General features: G+C 55.4%; 1 protein-coding gene across 1 annotated transcript; it reads left to right on the top strand.

Moving 5' to 3' along the window:
• The first annotated feature begins 304 nt into the window (after positions 1–304).
• URM1 (ubiquitin related modifier 1) lies at positions 305–16,985 on the top strand. Its single transcript, XM_035341240.1, has 5 exons — positions 305–414; positions 2,963–3,033; positions 14,869–14,950; positions 15,914–15,962; positions 16,724–16,985. Exons 1-5 carry the CDS (start codon positions 380–382, stop codon positions 16,790–16,792), a joined length of 306 nt encoding a protein of 101 aa, XP_035197131.1. The 5' UTR covers positions 305–379; the 3' UTR covers positions 16,793–16,985.
• The last annotated feature ends 1,938 nt before the right edge of the window (positions 16,986–18,923 follow it).

Here is an 18,923-nt window from a genome sequence, read left to right as displayed (position 1 = left end):
GCTGCAGGCGGAGGGAGGCCTGGCCCCGCCGCTGGGAAGCTGCCGCCGCTCCTTGCCTTTGTGCGCCTAAAGCGTTCTCAGCACGCAAAGGACAGCCCAGTGCATGGCGAGACGTGGAATTTAACGCAGGATGGGTGTTTTAGGGTTGACTTGGAGTGTTTGGGGTTTATTTGGTGTTTTCGGTTTTATTCGGAGTGTTTTGGAATAACACAAGCTGCAGGTAGAGATGAGCGCACATCTATGAGGACGGCGGGGCCCGGGCCTATGCCGCCGCCTCGCCCCGGCCGTTGCCGTGGTAACGCGGAGCTGCCGGAAGCCCGCCCGGGGCACTTCCGGCGCGGCCCTCGGCCTCCTTCCCTTCCCGCCCGCCGCCGCCAAGATGGCGGCGCCCGTGTCGCTGCAGGTGGAGTTCGGGTGAGCGCGGGCGGCGGGGCCTGGGGCCGGGGCCGGGCGGCGGGCAGGGCCGGGAGGGGCCGGGCCCGTGTCCGCGAGAAGGCCGCGGCCCTGTGGCGGAGAGGCCGCGACGCGGCGGCCGGAGCCGAGGCCCCGAGCGGGCCGCAGGCGGTGCCGGCGCTCCCCGTGGGCCGGTGCCGCCGTGACGGGGCCTCGGGGCCCACCAGGCCCGGCCGGACGGCTGCGACCTCCCCGGGGAAGCCTGCGGCGTTGGGCCGGGCGGGACAGCGGCCTCGAGGGCCGAGCTCGCCCCTCTGTGCGAGCGCTCCTCTCCCGTACCGCTCCCTCTGCCTTTATTTTTTAATTATTAAAATAACGAATAAAAACTTCGCACTCCGGCTTTTCTCTCTGTGTGTGTCCGCGTGTTCCCGCGTGCTCGCTGTGTGCTCTGTTCCCGTTGCCGCAGGTCGGTGGAAGGCAGCCGGGCTCCCCCTCGCAGCAGTTTGGCCGGCGGTGCTGTACCCCCAGCGCTGCCGTCCCCCCATCACAGAGTGCCTGTGGGGGAAGGCTGCGAGCGTTTGTGACCATACTCGTGCTCCTTCCTTAAAGCCTTCTTTTAGCAGAAGCTAAAAGGCTGCTCTTTATTTGTTTTTTTCCCACCCTCTCGCAAACACAGACACGCCATAACCCTTTAAATGCCCCTCTCCTTAAGAATCCTTTCCTCAGTCTTTCCCGCTTCCAGCTGCAGTAACTCTCCTAATTTTCCCAGAAGAGTGAGATGCATTTTTGCTTCCCTTGGAAATGCATAAATGAGCTCTCTATGTACAAATCGCAGCTGAGTTCTTCCCCAGCTAGCGCATCACAGAAGGACCTTATCTTGCAATCTACATTTCCCGCTGTAACAAAGCGTGACCTTGTTTTCATGGCATAAAAAAATGTTTTTCATATCATTACTGTGACTCCTTCTTCTGCGTGAGGCTCGGCTCATGTTAATAATTGCTGCTTCAATTTGCACAGAACTATTTTTTGTGCGCTGGTGGAAGAACACCAACAGAGTGCCCTTTAGGAGAGTTGCTGCATATAAGTACTGCTGCTGAGGGCACAACAAGGGTCCTGTTGTGCTCTTGGATGGCAGAGCCAAGAGAACCTAGAGCGGCATTTTTAGATACCGAATTTAAAGGCACTTAGTAACGTGGGGGTGTACCTTTGCCGATGCTCAGGTGGGGATTATTTATTTTAAATGACTTATTGAGAAAATTTTCAGGAGGCGCAAGGCACTGGTGAAGTTTTCCGGACCGCAAGAGAAAAATTAAATGGTCGAAGTGCAAATAGCTTTTAGCCACGGTTACATCTTCTTTCCAAATGGGTCTGCCGTTTTTCTGTATCAGTTGAGTGTTTGGGGTCTCCTGATTGTTCACGCTCTGGCCATCCTGTTCAGTCTGGAACCAAGACCTCGGCCTGCCTGCCTGCCTCGTTCCTTACAGCAGCACGCGCGTTTCTGCTCTGTGTCCCTACTCACATGGTGGGGTTTTATGATCTGAGGCTGACTTTGGCCAGCTGACTCACATCGAGAAAACCGATTTATATCTGTAAAGCTCAAAGCACTCAGAATTGGTTCCTTTCCCCCCAAAAATGGATATAGATGAGGAACCTGCTGAGGCTTATTAAGTTGCAGTTACAAAAAAAGACTTTTAAGAGCCAAAGGAGGTCAGGTGCATTGAATTTAAACCCCGTTTTGTCAGTGTGAGGAGCAGCCCCTGCGCTTGCCAGTCTCTCCCTGCTCGGTGTTTTGTTCACACGTGGTCTCTTGTACAAAGCCAGAGCCCTTCACTGTGTTACCTGGGGTTAGTCCTGCCGGTAAGGTCTGAGTGCCAGAAGAGGGCTGTTAGGTCGCTCAGGGGAGGAAGATTTTATTTTCGATGTTAATTTTGTAATTATTGCCGCTTGCTCCTGCCGGTCAAGGCCCTCCTGCGAGGGAGCGCTTTGTAGTGACGGGGTCGGGAGAGGGTTGCCAGGGCTCGAGGACTCCTGGCGCTGCCTCTGCCGCGCTGCGTAACCTCGCTGTGAGTCACTTCCTCTCCCTGCTTACAAGTGGAAACGGGGGAAGTAGCGGCTCTACGACTATGCCACGATTTTTCACGTTTTGTGAAACGCCTGGAGGCTTCTGGCCGAAAGGTGCTCGGGAAGAGCGCTGCGGGCTGTAGCACGGCATCCGTAATGCTGTTTGAACTGCAGCAGAGCCGCCAGCTAACGGGAAAGGGAAGGCCGGGCGCTGCCCGCTGGTCTGTGAGCTCTTTGGGATGGAGCCACCTTCCTGTTCTGCTGGGACGGTGCCCGGCTCCGTGGGGTTCTGGCCCGCGACTGCGCCTCTTGTGTGTGATGGCAACAGGAGATGGCACCTTCCCCACGGGGCTTTTGCAGTTTGCGAGTGGAGAAAAGACAAAGAGAATCCTACACTAAATACGGTCCGTGTCGTTTGTTTGCTGCATTGTGGCATCTGTGGAAATTGCTGCTTTTGTCCTGTCTTCCTTTTAACAATGAACTCAGCCGTTGCTTCTTTTTATTTCAGAGGTGGTGCAGAACTCTTGTTCGATGGTGTTAAAAAGCATCAGGTGACTTTGCCTTCTCAGCCAGAGCCTTGTGAGTATCCGAACCTGCAGGATAACTTGAAAGAATGACCACAAATGAAATTCACATGCAAAACAAAGCCTATTTGTGCGGCCGTTTTAGTAGTTTACCAGTATCGATGTATTTTAAAAGCCCTTTCGGACGTGCCGTTGATCAGATGGCTTGCTGCTTGGGCCTCAAAGTGAACACCAAGCAGAAATAGTCCGAACACCTTCCGTATGCTCTAACAAATCGTGAAGTGAGTCCTTTGTTAAGCCTTTTGCCTCCCTCCTCCTGGACAGACACCAGCCTCGGAACGTGCCCCTCATGTCTGCATTCATCTTGATGCATGACACTCCCATAACCTGCTCTACCTCGTTTTGCCTTGACTCTTTTGAGGTTCCCAAGAGGCACGTGTATATAAACGTGCGTGTGTGTGCACTGAACAGACGCGTGTAGAGCAGTGTAACATTCGTGTATTCTCTCTACTTATCTTTGATACTTTTTGCTATGCCTAATCATTCTATATTAGCAACACAGTTGAAAATGGCAAAGCTAATGCTCGAACATGACCCCGGACGTGCTGCCTGTGGCCTTCCCTGCAATAAAAACTAAGAAGCTGTTAAGGGAAAGACATGAGCGTCCCCGTGACAAACAGTTACAAGCTCTGCTTTGTGCTTTGGCGTACCAGCGCTGAGAAGGGCTGCCTTAACTCTCTTGTTCCTACTTCCGTGGGTGCGTGCTTCAGCTGCAAGCTAATTTTGCTGCAGGTACGTTTTGGATTTTTCCAGCTAGAGAGCAACGCTTCGTGCTGCTGGAGGGTGGGATTATAAACTGAGAGAGCACAAAGCATCAGGGGATGTTACCACTTAATGTCTCGAGAATGTGCAATACCACGACCTACAGGCTGTGAACATTGAGGCCTGAAATCTCCTCGCTTTGCCTGTTAGTAATTAGGGATCCGTGCAAGTGCTTGGACATAAGTAGATGTAATTCAAACGTAACAGGAGCACTGAAATAGCGCGTTACCCTGTCGTTAATGACTCTAGGAATGTGATCTGGGACTGACTAGTTCTGTGAATTTAGTCGTGTCACTTAACTTTCCCCCGGAGGTACCGAAGCAGCGGTGAGCCCTCCATGCGGCACTGGGGAGTTCGGCGTTGAATTCCGGCACTGTTAAAGCACTTCAGGCCCTTCAATGGGAGGTAGTAAATTGCCAAAACGCTCGTTTGGCTGGTTTATAAACGGGCTAGAGCATCATTGTCTTTGGTGTTCTGTGCGTTTAGGATATGCGCTGACAGCCACGGCATCGGTGGTGCTCACACCGTGATCAGACACTCGAGCAGAAGGGGTTGTTGGGTGAGGTGTGGATTTCTGCCCGGGGAGGGGGGAAGTGATACCAGAGTCAAACACTCAGAGTTGCTGGGAAGACTTCTACGGACTTCCCGGAGAGCTGGCTTTATCCTAAAGGATAAATCTTTCCCTGAAGATCTGGCTCAGGCTTCAAGCTCACGATCTCCGGTGAATCATTCCAGGTTCATCTGATAGATTATTGCTTCAGGCTTTTCATGCCGCCATGTCTGTCAGATGCTGCTATCCCTGCACCTGTAAGAGCAGCCAAATGGGCACCGCCTCCGGTTTGCAGCCCCTGTGGTTTGCAGCCCCCGTGGTTTGCAGCCTGCTGTTTGATGTGAATGCTTTTTCACAGGTTTTCAGGTGACAAAGTGGTTTCGGGGCTGGTTGTGGATGGCAGAAGCTCAGGAGTGGACGCTCTGAATTGTGAGGCTTACGCTCGGGCAGTATTTACACCCAGCACAAGGATGGGGTAAGCAGACGTGGCATTAATGCCCGGCAGTGGGGGATCACTGGAGACACCTGGCCTAATATTCCAGAGGAGAATTGCATCGTAGAAGTAAGAGATGAGTAGAATCAAATCAGAACCGCGTAAATAAGGTAAATTAGGTAAATCCTTGCGATTTTGTGCTGTTCCTAATGCCGTCCGTGTTCCTCTCCCAGAAAGGAAGTTGGATTCAGCTGTCTGTGGGTAAATGAAGACACATGTAGTACGTTCCCTGCTGCCCTGTGCAGCCGGAATTACAATGGTGAGAGAAACAACGCAGCTCGGTGCTGCGCTGTGGCCTGCTGCTTACCTTGCCCTGTATCTTCGCCACTTAATGCTCGGGGGAAAGATTTGTAGTGTGAGTACTGCTCCAAGACCTGCTCTTCGAACCCCATTTTAACTGGCTTCATTAGCTGTCAAGCTTATTTTTGGCCACTTTGGCCTCTCTTTCCCACTCTTCCTTTCTTTCTAGGTTATTTTTGTCTTTGTCCTCCTTTTTGCAGAGCAGCTTCTTCTCTCTGGGACGCTGGGCCCAGCTATATTTAATTGTTGAGGCATTTCTATATACATCCCGGAGGGGAGGGGGAGAATTATATGAGGAGACTTCTACAGATATTTAGGTGAAAAAGAAAAAACAAATTATGCTCCACAGTCGACATGGGCAGTGTTCTCTGGATGGTAATAACGTTGCTTTAACAAAATACCGTGTGGTCATTTCCTTTTTCCTGGTAACAGGCACTGGGTGGAAAGTAGCTGGGTTCCAAATCCAGTTCACTTTTCCTACGTCCGTTTCTCTGCCCTTTTCTGATGCCTGACGATGGGCTCCTGGAGGGATTAGGAAAGGCAGGAGGAAGGAAGCCGCAAATGGGACAAGAGCGAGCCACAAGGGGTACAGCTGGGTGGCAGGACCTCTTTTTATTATCCAAGGGGCTTTTTGTGTCCTTACAACGCCGCTACAACAGCAGCTCTTTATTTCCAAAGCTCCGCTGTCTTAGCCTGCGCGTTGCTGTTGCTGCCACATAGAAAGTTAGCAAGGTGTGATGTGTCCGGATGGAGAGGCAGCTCTGCGTAAGCCACCCTTGGCGCAGGGCTGTGTAACCTCCTAGAGCTGCCGCAGGAAGAGGGCCTGAAGTTGAACAAGAGTCTCGGCCCGAGCTGCTGGCTGTTCTGATGATCTCATTGATAACGCTGGTAGAGGATCTGAAGGCGCTGATGCCCCGTTGGCTTCTTCCGCGTAAAAACGGTGTGTGGGGGAGAAAGCAGCTGGGGGAATAACGATATTTGTCACATGGAGAGAGGATTAAATTGGCAGGGAAATCAACTTTATTTTCAAGCATCTAAGAGGCTATTAGAGACAATGGAGCATAAAAGAGAGAAACCCTAAATTAAAAACTGAAAATGTATTTGGCAGCTTCCTCCCGAAACAAGCCACAGTAATTTAACCAAGTGCTTCAGTAATCAAATAGATCATTGTATGACTGCTCCGCGAGTGATGCCGGAGCTCCTTCCTCCATCTCGCTGGGACTCACAGTGGTGGATTTGTCTGCAGCCGTGCGAATTGCACGGACGCTGCTGGAGGGGTGGGAAGTAGCTGGCGTTGCTTAACCCTTGTAGTCATTTCAGGTTTACATCAGCAGCATCCCGCTGGTGAAGAGTGCTTCCAAAGGTTTTCTGCTGGGCAGCGGGCTGGGTGTTGGGGCTGGGGGCTGGTTGTAAAGTCTCAGTTGTGCTGCAGGCCTTCTAATTCCAGCTTCTCCTGTGGTTTTGGTGATGGGACTTCAGGCTTAGGAGCGGCAGCGCTCGCTTGGACCTTCTGGGCTAATCCAGAATTCGCTGTGTGTTTTGGCACTCACAAGCCCGGAAGGATAAATTTTTAATCAGCCTGTTTTGGTAATTGTTTGTGGTTTCCCTTTACCAAAACCCCAGGGAAAAAGGCCTGTTGCTAATCAGATATATATTTTTTTTTCTTTTAGAGGAAAAATTAAAATAATCTGCCAAGTGCTGCTCATGTTAAAATCCCTGCAGAGAGGAGCATTCATGCACTGCTCCTCGAGAGCTTTGCTTTCCAGGGGCCTTGTGCACAGCGTGGAGGACTGCTGGGGAGCTGGGAGCATTCATCTTCTCAGAAAGGAGCCTGGGGATCTCAAGAGATCAGACCTGTGTTACAGGCAGAGAGCGGCTTAAAAATGCAGCACGGCCTGTGTTGGGAGTGGCTCGGGTGCTGCACGAACCCGGTAAAACCAAGAGGGAAAGTTGGATCGCTTGTCTCCAAATGCCTCGTGCTACTGCTCGGCAGCGCGGAGTAGTTAGTAAGTGATTAATACTCTGAGATGCTTTTATTGCTCTGCTCATTGTCCCTGATGTTTTAAAACTTGCTCCAGGAAGGAATAAAAGTGGTGGTGATGCAGGGACTTGCTGGCAGGACGACAGGGAGCCGTGGCTCGGTGGAATTCCCCGCGCTCAGGTCTTTGACCGCGGCGTGTGCTGCGTGCAGGTCTCAGAGGACTCGGGTTTGTTCCCCACCCGCGCACCTCTGTTAGTCAGGTAATCATCGCACGTGTGGGGTGAGGAGGGGGGCTCACTGAGTTACCAGGGTGGCTCCTCAGCCTGGCCACCACATTCAGCCAGGAGCTTGGTGTGACGCACTGGGGCTGCTGTGAAGGAGCATCCCTGCCGCAGCTCCGTCTCGCTGCCCCTCAGCGCTCCGGGTCCCAGCTTCGGCACGAGGAGGAGCGGGTCCCTCGCGAGGGACGAGGGTCGGGGAGAGGCGTCGCAGCCTTGCCGCAGCAGTCCCGGCACTCTCGAGGGAGGCCGCGGAGCCGCGCTGCCGGATCAGCTCATCCCAGCTCATTGTGCAGGGAGCTTCCCAGGCACCGAGAAACCGGCTCTTGTGTGCGACCAAATCCCCGGGCTAACAAAGCCTGGCTTTTCCACCCGCCTCCCCGGCCGCTGTGTTGCAGTGCGGGCACCTAGCGGGATAACCTTTCTGCGCCAGCCCCCCCCCCCCCCGCTCCGCTCTCTCTTTTCTCTCGGTGGGATTTGCTGCGCTGACAGCACTGTTCTGAGGGTGGCAGCGGAGCAGGGCCGGGAGGAGGATCCGGGCCCTTTAAACCGCTTAGCATGCGGTTCACACGGCTCCGGGCCAGCTGTTCCTTTCTCCTCCTGCCCTCACTCGCAGGAGTTGTTTGCTGAGCTCAGAGCTCCTGTGCAAAATTGCTTTTCAAAAGAGCCACTTTCTGCTTAATTAAACAATGAGCCGCCGTCCCTCTGCACATCTGTAAAGCTCCCTCTGCAGCCCCTTTATCCCACAAACTGCTCCATTCTTACCTCCATTCACTTGTAAATCTTACCCCCCCTCTCCTCCACCCTGATCATCTCACTGGCCCTTTCTTTTCCCCTTTCAAGTAAGACTGAGGGGCTCGGAGTATCCGTGGGGGTGGCTGGGCTGGGTGGGCAGGAATCGGTTTAATGGTGCTTGCCCTGGATGAAAGTCTGATGATAGCCAAGTGGAGCCCGAGAGTGAGAGGCGAGGGCTGGACTCGGCGTGGTTTCTGTATTTAGGGGAAGAAAATGATGGCAGTCACTGAGCTGTGACACTGACTCATCCAGCAGCCGGAGGGGACGCGAGCCACCAGCGCGGCTGGAAGGGGGGCGAGGGGTCTGCTTCAGGGAGCTCTTATCCAGCTGGCAGTGCCCGGGGGATTCCCTCTGCCAGGCTGGCTGCCTGCAGGGCAGCGCCAGGCTGCCGGGGAATCCCTCTGCAGCTCCTGCAGGAGCAGCCACCTTCCTCTGCGGGGTCTCGCATCGGTCTCCCGTGATCCTGAGGGGCTTTTCCTTTTTAACCCTCTGCACACACGCAAAACCCAGGCGCTGGGAAAAATTGAGAGAGGGGAAAATTTCAGTTTGCCGGGTTCTGGCTAAGCTTCATGCCTGCAGGTAGCAATGCATCCTCTGGATTGTCTTCCTGAGCAGCTTAACAAAAAATAACCAGTGACGCTCAAGGTGAAGCAGGATAAATGAACGGAAAAGCAGTGAGGTGGGATATCTCCTTCATCACGGGGAAGGACAGATTATAGCCAGGGTGATGCAGTATCACCGAGCATAGATTGATAGGGAGGAGTGAAGAAAAGGGAGCTTGGTGCGTCGCAGGAAGATTCCTGACTGCAAAACTGTCAGACCATGGTGCAGCCTCCCGGGGGGTTGGTAGCAGGCCTGTGTGGCTTGAGCATCTCAAAATCCGAGTGGGCAAGGCTCAGGGTGGCCTTTTGTTGCACGTAATTCTGCACTGCCAGAGGGATAAAAGTGCAGGAGCTGTTAACCTGTTATGTTTCGTGTCTGTGCTTCCTAATCTGGCACTCTGCTGCCTGTGCAGGAGCCCGTAAGGCTCTCCCGCTTCCTTCCCTCGACAATTTTGACCAGGAGACAAGAGTCCGGACCAGCACCGGCGATCTGTGATCCTAATTAAAAGAGACGGCTTGGTGCGCTGGCATTTCTTTGGGAGTCTGGAGTGACAATAGCATTGGGTGTTACGGGATTAGATGCTCCGACTTTGGAAATGTGCAGGGATTAGGTTTACCCCGAGCGTCAGCTCAGAGCCGCTTTCTTGTAACGGGAGCTGATGGATCCGGAGGCTCGCTGCTGGCTAGGCAGCGGCGCTGGAGATCCCTTGAACTTGTGTCCTGCCAGCAGCCCGCGGGGAACGGAAGATCCCGAGCAGCTCCTCTGCAGCTCGGGAGAGTTGTGATCGAATCGCAGGGCTGAGAATTGCTCGGTGACGGCTGGGATCTGAGCCTCTGGGGCTAACAGAAGGGCAGTGAAAGAGCCCTCTGATCCTGCGGACACGAGGAGAGGGAGAAGAGCTCTGCTAAGGCTTCTCTCCTAGCTGGGGAGTGAGAGAAGGGTGCTGTAACACAGAAATTACACAAACCAAGTCCTTGACATTGGTTTATGGCAGACAAGAACAGAATGGAGGAACAAGTGGGATTCTCTTGTAGTTACCCCCTAATATTTCTGTAGTGCTTAAACCACCGCCCGCTCCAGTGCCTGGCAGGATGGGCTCGTGCACGCCTCAGGGAAAATGGATTTTGCTCTCCTCAGCCTCGCTCCGCGCAGCACCGAGCCCGTTTGCCTGTGACTCCATTTCTATAAGCTATTCCAGGTCTTCTTCTGCGGTTTATGGCACACCATCATCTGCTTCAGCGGGTGATTTGCATATCAGATGGGAGGCTGGAAGAGGCTGAAGCATCCCTCAGGTCAGGTTTTGTAGCAGGCTCTTTTACAGCAGGTTCCCGGAGTGCCGTAAGAGCAAAAAGCACACAGCAAGCGTTCACCTGGCGGGGCGGCAGGTGCCGGGAGCCGGTTTGTCTCTTTAGAAACAAGCTGCGTGAGCAGGGGAAGGGGGATACAGATCGTCTCTCCCTACATTTCCATGCAGGCAGGGGGAATAATGGCAGAGGAGCGGCAGGGAAGGGGCTTTGTCATGGTTACAGGCCAGTGGCGGAGAATGTGGGTGGAGCGGCGCTCGGCCAGAGTTAGTGACCTCAGCAAATTGGAGCTCAGCCATGGTCAGTATGATAAATGATCTTATTCTGGGTCAAAGAAACGGTACCCCACGGGGAGGTATCCGCGAGGCGGCCCGGGAAAGCGTCGTGCTCCTGCGGCACTGACCCCTTAGTGACCAGTGCTGCATAGATCTTCTTTATTGCCGACCAGAAGGGAATTTTCCATGGTTCGCCCTTTGTAGGGTTCCCCTCTTCCCTGAAATGAGCGCTCAGCCCTGCGGCCAAGGCGTGATACGGGTGTGACTGCACCCTCGGGATGCCCTTCGGGTGCTGCGTGCTGGTCCGCGGTTGGATTTTAAGGCTGGGGACGCGGAGGTGCGTGGGCGCCGCACGGGTGTGTGAGTCTGCCCGTGCCCTGTGCAGCTCCCTGGGAGCGGGGCTGTGTGTTTGGGTGACGCAGCCGTGGCTGTGCAGAATCCTTCTGCGTTCCTGCACGAGCTCGGTGTGAGTCTTCCCCTGTAACCCCCAGCTCGGTGTTTCTCATTCCAGGCACCTGGTTTCCCCGCTCGTGGTGAGCGCCCTCTCTGCTGAGTTACTGCTGATGAATCTGTCAGGCCAAGGAGGTTTTATTGAGCTGGGAAAGATCTATGGATTTCAGCCGCGGGTCTGAGGGTGCGATTGAACCCGGGCTCTTGTTCCAGGCAGTGCTAAAATGGAGTCCCAGGCGCCTTTCTCTTGCAGAGGAAGCTCAGCAGATTCCTCGTCAACGAACGGTTGGGCTAACGCAGATCAGGCCTCGGAGGATACGCGAGGGGACCGAGCAGACTGTGCAATTCTCTCCGCCACTACCAGGAGTGTTTGTAATGCAGCTGGGCTGAAAATGAGCCGGGGCTGCTGGGTTTTTGTATGCACACTCACTGCAGATTTTGCATCCTGTCCGCTTGCGTGACAAGCCAATGACTTTGTGTCACTGCGAGCACACTCGTCGTTTTCCTGAGCTGTGTGTTTCGCTGGGTGATTTGTTTTATGCATGTATTGTGGGTTGGCGCTCCCATCTGTGCACTTGAACTAAGCAGTTTTCTCAAACGTTTGTCAGTTTTCCTTTTTTTTTTTTAATTAACTTTAGATTATTTTTCCTGAGAATTTGGAGAGGTTTTGATGTACTGCTAGCACAGGCAACAGAAGCTGTCTCTGTGTACAAATGAGGCAGGGATTTCCTGCCATGTGCTCCAGTCCCTCCTTTGCAGTTTGAGAACATTTCAGCTTCCCTGGCCTCTTCGCTCTGGCTTCTCTGCTGACGCTGCCAACGGCGAGGACGGTTAATGGTAACCGGGGTGGGTTTTGGTGTGGGTATTCGCTGTGAATTAAACAGAGGAGGCTACCAGAGGGGTTTCACTGAGGCCGTGCAGCAAGAATAAAAACCCGTCGTTGCTGCGATGAGCTGGGCTGGAGCTGGTGACCTGGCAGGGAAATGCTGCATGGGCTCTGCTCTCACCCAGACCTCACCCCGGGGCCAAAAGGCGCGGTGCCGGTGCTGCCAGGAGGCGGCAGGCGCAGGGCGCCTCGTGCGGTTCACAACTGTCCCCGCTGTGTGCCGGGGGCCAGGCCGGGCACCAGCACGACCAGGAGATGGCTGCGCCGGTGGCGACGATGGAACCGGGCGCCTGAGGCGGTGCCTGAGCGGGTGGGGATCTTTTCCCCTCCTTCTTTGTCATTTCTGGGGGCCCGGCTGCTGGGGCAGCGAATCCTTCGCCCGAGGAGCTGGCAACCTGGGCCGGACCCAGATCAGAAAGAAAATGCCTCAGGAACGCCACGTGTGTCAGATATAAGAGGCAGGCGGCTGCACTGTGATTTACCTCTTCTTATTGCCATCATGATCCCGTGTAGGAACCGATCGAGGCGCTGAGCTGCAAGATGGCTTCTCCCCAGCCCAATCGCGACGGAGGCAATTTTGTTCCTTTTCCGCATCTTACTTGGGCGAGGTGGTTTGGGTGCGTCCCTGGCCATTTTTCATCCTTTGTGATTGATTCGTTCTAGTAATCTTGGTGCACAGAACGTAAAGACATGAAGGGGGGGGGGGGAAAGGTTCAGTGCTGAGAAATCGGCCGCAAGTGTTAGCCGTAAGGTTGGCCAAAGAGAAGGGGCCTTAATTCTCACCGCCGTTAGGAGCGGGGGAGCTCCAGGCATGCCCAGGGCGTCAGTTTTTTCCTGCTGTCTGAATTCTTCAGTGTGCGTGTACGTGACTTGTGGGGAGGGGTAAATGAATGTAGGCTCAGGTGGGGCTGGAAATAACATTTATTACGGGAGGAGTAGGGGTGAGGGAATCTTCCAGCGCGGCCTCAAATAAATCAGTCCCCTCGCCCCTCAGTCCAGCCTGCGTCTAGGTGGCTGTCTTTTATCCAGCTGGTGCGGCGTGTTTCTGGCTAAATGATCTCTCCCGAAAGGTCCCAGAGGAAAGGGCTGCTTATTCCAGGCAAGGGGAATTGTATATGGCACAGCTCATTGTTGTGTACATAAATATGAAACAGCTCGCGGGCGCCGTGCTGGTGGGGCCGGTGTCCCCTCTGTGCCCCCCTCCTCCTCCTCCTCCTGAAGGCTTCTCTCCATCTTTCTTCCTCCCCAGCTTTCATTTCTTGGTGATGGAGAGCGGGAGCCGTTCGGGTGTGAGATCCTGAGGGCCTGCCGTTGCAGCAGCATTTTTCAGGGGAAGGCAAACACGGTTAACTCCCGTTCTGGCGGCTGCCTGACCGCCGGGGTGACTCTTCCGCGTGGCGCTCGCCGGCTCCGGCGCCTGTCGGTGTCAGAGCAGCAGAAAACGGCCCGGTTTGTGCCCCCGACTGCGTGCCACCGTCAGGGGCGGCCCCAGGCAGGCGGTTCAGCTCCGTGCAGCTCTGTCTGCCGCCATCAGAGCGGCCCAGCGCGCACAGGCAGCAGCGCCTGCCGCTCTCCGGCAGCCTCCGCGGGTGCTGAGGAGGGAGGCTGCGGTCCGGAGATACGAAACGGGGGGGAAATGGAGGTGGAATCCCAGCAGCTCCCCCTTTCCTTAGGAAAAAAAGACACGTCCCCATCACCCTTGGCATGACAGCAGCAATGGGGTGATGCTGCTCCGAAGAACCCCGGCCCTGGGTGGTGTCCCCGGTCCCGTAAATGCCCGGTGTACGTCAGACCGGGTCGAGCTGCTAGAAGCGCGTTTATTTTTGCTGCTCTCGAAGGCAGCACTTGGTGAATCAGATGCAGGGGTTCGCATTTCTGTGCCGGAGGGTTCCCCGCGGCCACGGCGGGGCTGCCACACGTGAAGGAGACGCGAGGTCCCGAGAGCGGCTCCGGCCCTCGCTGCCTTCGGAGAGCGTCTTCGCGCCTCTAAAACAAACAAAACTCTTCCAGGGCTTTCAAAGGCTTGTTTAAAGGAGCCCCGGGAGAATAACTGATCGGGGATTCGGAATGATGAAGTGGGTGGTGGAATGGTGAAATACAGAGGCAAATGCAGGAGAACTCCACGTTGTAATTTGTCAGCTTCTCTAAACCCTGTAACGGATTATTCCCCCCCCCCACTGCCTCTTCTCACCTCTCCAATAGGAAATTAACTGATGCTATCGCTAAAGAAATTGTTTTTGCCTCACAAAGTAAAATTGATACTATAAAAACCCGCCAGCAGTGTCTCCTCCTCCTTTTACATGAAGACAAATCCTTCCTGTCACCTACCGAAATGGAAAGATAAAGGCTGAGCTTTAATAAAGAAGCCGTGAGCACCAAAGTGCACGGGGAGGGAGCACGTGGGGAGGGAGAAGGCCGGGCACGGGGAAGGCGGCTCCGGCAGCAGGCGTAACGCCGCGCGGCGTGACGAGCGTCCCAGACACACCTGGCACGGCCAGCGTCTGCGCGGCGCGTGGTCAGCGCTCGGTCCTGTGCACGTCTGTGGCCCGGAGAGCGCGCCTCGAGGAGTTGGTGCTGCTTTTGGTACCCCTGCTGTCTCTGCTGTTCCTTCAGACGCTTGGGCACGCTTGTTGGGGCTTTTAAAACCCATTTAAACGCGGAGTTCAATAGCAATTTGTTGGGCAAACCCGGGATGCGCAGGGCGTGGGATGTGCTAAAGGAATCTTAGCAGGCGTCTCCCGCTGCGCTGCCGCTTCGGCGCTGCCGCGTTAACCTCGTGGGACGCCCGCAGCGCCCAGGGCAGGCGGGGGTTTGAAGGAAGAGGCCCTCACCGCTGACCTGCTCCAGCTCTCAGGCTTCCTTCTCGTACCCCCCACGGCTCAGGCAGGGGGTCAGCAGTCCCCAGACCGCCCGTTCTCCGGGGAGGAACAACCCTTCTCTGCCAAAGCGGGGAGCTGAGGGCAGAGCCCTGAGCCCTGAGCCGCCTTGGTGGCTGCTGGCCAGGGGCAGTCCCGCTCCGATGGGAGGTGTGGGGCTCTCCCCATCCATCCTGCACGTTCCCTGCCTCCTTTTGGTGGGTGAGCAATCACTTTGTTCTGGCGCTGCCTAGGAGCTGTCAGCTCGTCTGTAAACTGCTCTCCTTTCTCCTTGCAGGGGATATCAGAAACCTGCTAAAGTGGATCAAACAGAACCTGCTGAAAGAACGGCCGGAACTATTTATGCAAGGGGAATCTGTGTAAGTACAGCTGTTGGGAACCCTGCCTGCGCTTCCCTCTCTGGTGATGCCCGTGGTTTGGGCTTTTGTTGGTTGCAGGCAGGTTAATGTCCGTGGAAACAGGGGACACGCTGAAGTGATAACGGGGAGGGTGTCCCGGGGGTGCGGAAGGAACTCCAAGCTCTCCAAGCCCTCGCCCCAAATCCTTAAACCCGAAGCAGGACCACATAATTTCTGCTCTCCGCGTGATCACCTGGAGCCGTGCAGCTCACATGTCCCCAATTCCAGGACTTTTTGCAGGTCTGTCCATTCCCTGCCGACATCACTGGGACTGAAGCAGTCGCTCGGCGAAATGCCAACAAATATTTCTTCTGGGAAATGTATTTTTATTGTCAAAACGGGGCCAGCCTCGTGGAAGGGGGGGGGGGGGAGGGGGGGAAATCAAGAGAAATGGAGCAGAGTGAGCTGTGCAAACCATCCCTGACTGCGGGGTGGCGCTGGGGGTGTTTAACATTCGTCACGGATCTTTGTGAGCTGAAGCGTGTGCCAGGTCCCCTGGTAACAGGAGAGACAATTGCAGGACACTGAAGATCAAAGAGGGGGAATCCCTCTGCCTGTAACCGGGGCTCGGAGTGGATCCCAGGTGTTTGCCGCCTTTCCCTACCTCCCCATCGAGCTCTCGACTGTTGTGGGGGAGGTTTAATTACCTGGCTTTTCTACGTGGGACGGAAACGTGGTCATCTTGGAGCGTCCTCAGGAACGGTGCATTTGATGTAAATGAGCTCTGGGATTGCTCTTGCCTCCCCTTTATTTGATCTGGAGAGAGCACAGACTGTACCTATTCCTACCTCCATGCTAGGATTCCTTTTTCTCTTTGGCTTTACAGGCGGTCAGCTTGTGATCTGTGCCTTAACGTCCCTCGTTCTTAACTGTTTGTGAAGCTTTTTAGCAGCCCTGTATCCTAATTATTTCTGTGTTCTGCAGGAGGCCAGGAATTTTGGTGCTCATCAACGACGCAGACTGGGAACTAATGGTCTGTACTCCTTCACTTTTGACTTTCTTTGTTGAAAATATTGCTCTGTCTGTTCTGCAGTGGCTCTCAGAGAAGCTATTTCTGATTCTTGCCCCAAGCCAAGTGTCTGGGATTTGAGGGGGAAGGGGCGGGCTGGGATCTCTGCCCTGCCTTGTACCACCGTGGCCGCTCCACAGCCTGGAGCCTTGATCTAACCTGCTGCGCCTCGGCGGCCAGCCGCTGTCTGCAGAGAGAGCCCCCACATTCCCCGGGCTCCGGCGGTGGGCTGTACACCTCTGGCTGCTCGCAGCTCTCATCCACGCGTGGGGTGAGAGCCCGGGGGGGTCCCGGGCAGCCTCACAGCCCTGAGCCAGACCCCTCAGGCGGAGCAGGGCGGTGCCCTAGCTGCTGTAGACAGCCCTGGGGAGGTTTCTGCCCAACCAGGCAACTGCTTAATGCCTCTCCTTTCCAGCCCACTGTGGTGCTCAGCAAACAATCAGTCCCTAACTATTTTCCTGCCTCAGGCAACCACCTGTTCTGTCAAAACTGTGGTCCAGAAAGCGGCGTGTTCCCGGAATAATCAGTGTCAGCTCCTTCTCTGATCTCTCACCTTTGCTGCCTTTAAGATGAAAACATCCGTCTAGCCCCTTCTGCTCTCCCTAACGCTCACCATCTTTTTACAAGATGTTTTCTCTCTGCAGCTAGTATTTGGAAGTGACATTTCAACCATTTTTCTTTTTTTTTTTCTCTCTCCTTTTTTTTTTTTTTTCCTTGGCCTGCAGGGTGAGCTCGATTATAAGCTCCAGGACCAGGATAATGTGCTTTTCATCTCGACATTACACGGCGGGTGAACTCCTGGAAAAACAAGAGGACGAAAATCCAACCCCTCGGGCAGAACAACCAACCAACCAAAAACCTAAACCCACCCAAAACTCTCTTGAACTGTCCATGCCTGGTCTCGGCACCTTCCCATCACGTTCCCTTGTTACTACACATCCAAATAAAGCCTCGCCAACACGCGGCCTGCCGTGTACTGCGACAGCATCCATCTCTTGGTCCTCATTTCACCTCCCCTGACCGCGCTTCAGGTACCTTAACGAACAGAGAGCACCTGCTGCATGTGCGGCTGTGGTTTTGTGACAGGAGGAGGAGGGCTGCCGGACCCTGATGGTGCGCCCTTGCAGGCAGCGAGGCATTTGGGGGGGAATCGTACCCGCTCTGGGGTGAGGCGCGGTGCCTTTGCTTTGGTGCTGGGATTCTTTGCAGGCAGTGTTTAGGGTCGTGTAGGCTGTCACACCAGCCACGGGGCTGCCTGGGGAAGGATGAGACGTGAAGTGCAAGGAGACAAAAGGTGGCTTTACTAGCTTGTCTGTGAGCTGGTGGAGGTTACAGCTTCAGAGCCCTCTGTACCGGCCCTCCACCTGTCTGGCTATTTATCTGCGGGAAGCAGACAAACACGCTCTTTTGTTTCTGTTTTTCTGCTGCCTTACGCCTCCTGCATACCTGAGCTGCGGCAGGGGGAAGCGCAAGTCCACGAACAATGTCAATTTACAGCCATTTGGTTGGAGGGTAAACAAACCCATGCCTGCTCTCAGACAGCACGGAGCGATAAGGGCAGCAAATTATCTTTCTGTCAAGGTGACGGACAGAATTGATCAGCCTTCGTCTCATTCTGTGCAGGTGCGGAGCAGCGGGGAGCTGCGCTGCTCCTGGAGAGATGCGGAGCCGGAGGCGGCGCGGGGTGGATTCACGCCAGTGCTGCTGCTTCAGGCTGGGCAGAGCGGGAGGCAGGGGCTTGAGAGCACGTAAAAGTGTTGAGAGCAGGGAAAGAGAGAGTGCCTTTTAACCCTTTCCAGCAGCGGCAGGGAGAGGCTTCTCGCTGCGCGCCCCGAGGAAGTCCTGTGAGCGCAGCAGAAGTGGCAGCGCGGGGCTCTGCTAGGACAGAGATGCCGTTCAGTTTCCAGAAGTTTCTCTCGGACAGGTGAACTGGCCCACCTGCCACGGCGAGAGCACGGGGAAGGAGGCAGAGAGGATGGCGTTGGCCCCTGCAGGTCTGCAACGCGCTGCAGCGTTCCTTCCTCGCCCCTTCCTGCGCTCCCCCGGCCCTGCTCACCTCTGTTTCCACACAGCTCGCGGTGGTTCCCGGCCGCAGCGTCCCTGCGTGGGGCTGGCCTGTGCCGGGAGCTGCTCTCCGTGCCTCTCCGTGCCCTCCGAGCTGCTCTGCACCACCTACTGCTCGGCCCATCCTCCAGCTCCCCGCGACGCCGAGGAGGAGCCGAGGCGGTGAGCGGCGCAGCGCGCCAGCCCCTGCTCGGGCAGCGCGGCCTGACACCGGCAGCGCTCACGCCAGGAGCCTCTCGCGGCCCGCACTGGCGGAGGAGTTCCTCTGCCTGACGGGGAGGGAGTGCCACAGAGTAATTCCCCCGGCTGGCTTCTCCGGTGACTCCTCTGTCACGTTCACCCCGCCATAACCTGCGTAACTACGAGCACCACGAGCTACGACGCTGCCGCAGCTGAGCGACCTTAACTTGAGAGCACGCCACCGCTAGCGAAGCGACGTTCAGCCCCTTCCGAACCCGGCTGCGGCAGCTCCAGTCCAGCCTGCGCCGTTTGTGAGTGCCACGGACAGGCCAAAGGCCCCTCTCTGCCCTGGCTCTGCTGGGCGAGCGGAGCAGGAGGGGGCTCCAGGTGACGGTAGGACTGGCTGAAAACCAGCGAACCTGCGTGGCTTGAAAACGGCCTTAAAACCAGTTGGGAAAAGGCATTTTTTTCTGCTGCCTGCCCTGCGTCTCACCACGTTTTTGCCTCAGGCTGGGCTTTTCTGTGCTCATCCCCCCCAGCTGCTTGTTCCCAGCAGGATGAGTGCCTTCACTAGGAAGTGTTAGCCCTCGCTAGCGCAGGTGGGCCCTGTGCTCAGCTCCTGCTGTAGTAAAAGCTGCCAATCACCGCTCAAAAAGCTGGGAGCAGGGAGGTGAGGGATGC

Source organism: Oxyura jamaicensis, chromosome 17 (assembly GCF_011077185.1).
Source record: "Oxyura jamaicensis isolate SHBP4307 breed ruddy duck chromosome 17, BPBGC_Ojam_1.0, whole genome shotgun sequence".
NCBI classification, from domain to species: Eukaryota; Metazoa; Chordata; class Aves; order Anseriformes; family Anatidae; genus Oxyura; species Oxyura jamaicensis.
The sequence above is the reverse complement of the archived record's forward strand: the minus strand, read 5'-3'. Positions and strand labels throughout refer to the sequence as shown.

Coding starts and splice junctions, on each gene's coding strand:
- URM1 (XM_035341240.1), top strand. CDS start 380: ATGGCGGCGCCCGTGTCGCTGCAGGTGGAGTTCGG. Junction 415..2,962: donor TCGCTGCAGGTGGAGTTCGG/GTGAGCGCGGGC, acceptor TTTTTATTTCAG/AGGTGGTGCAGAACTCTTGT. Junction 14,951..15,913: donor TTTATGCAAGGGGAATCTGT/GTAAGTACAGCT, acceptor TGTGTTCTGCAG/GAGGCCAGGAATTTTGGTGC.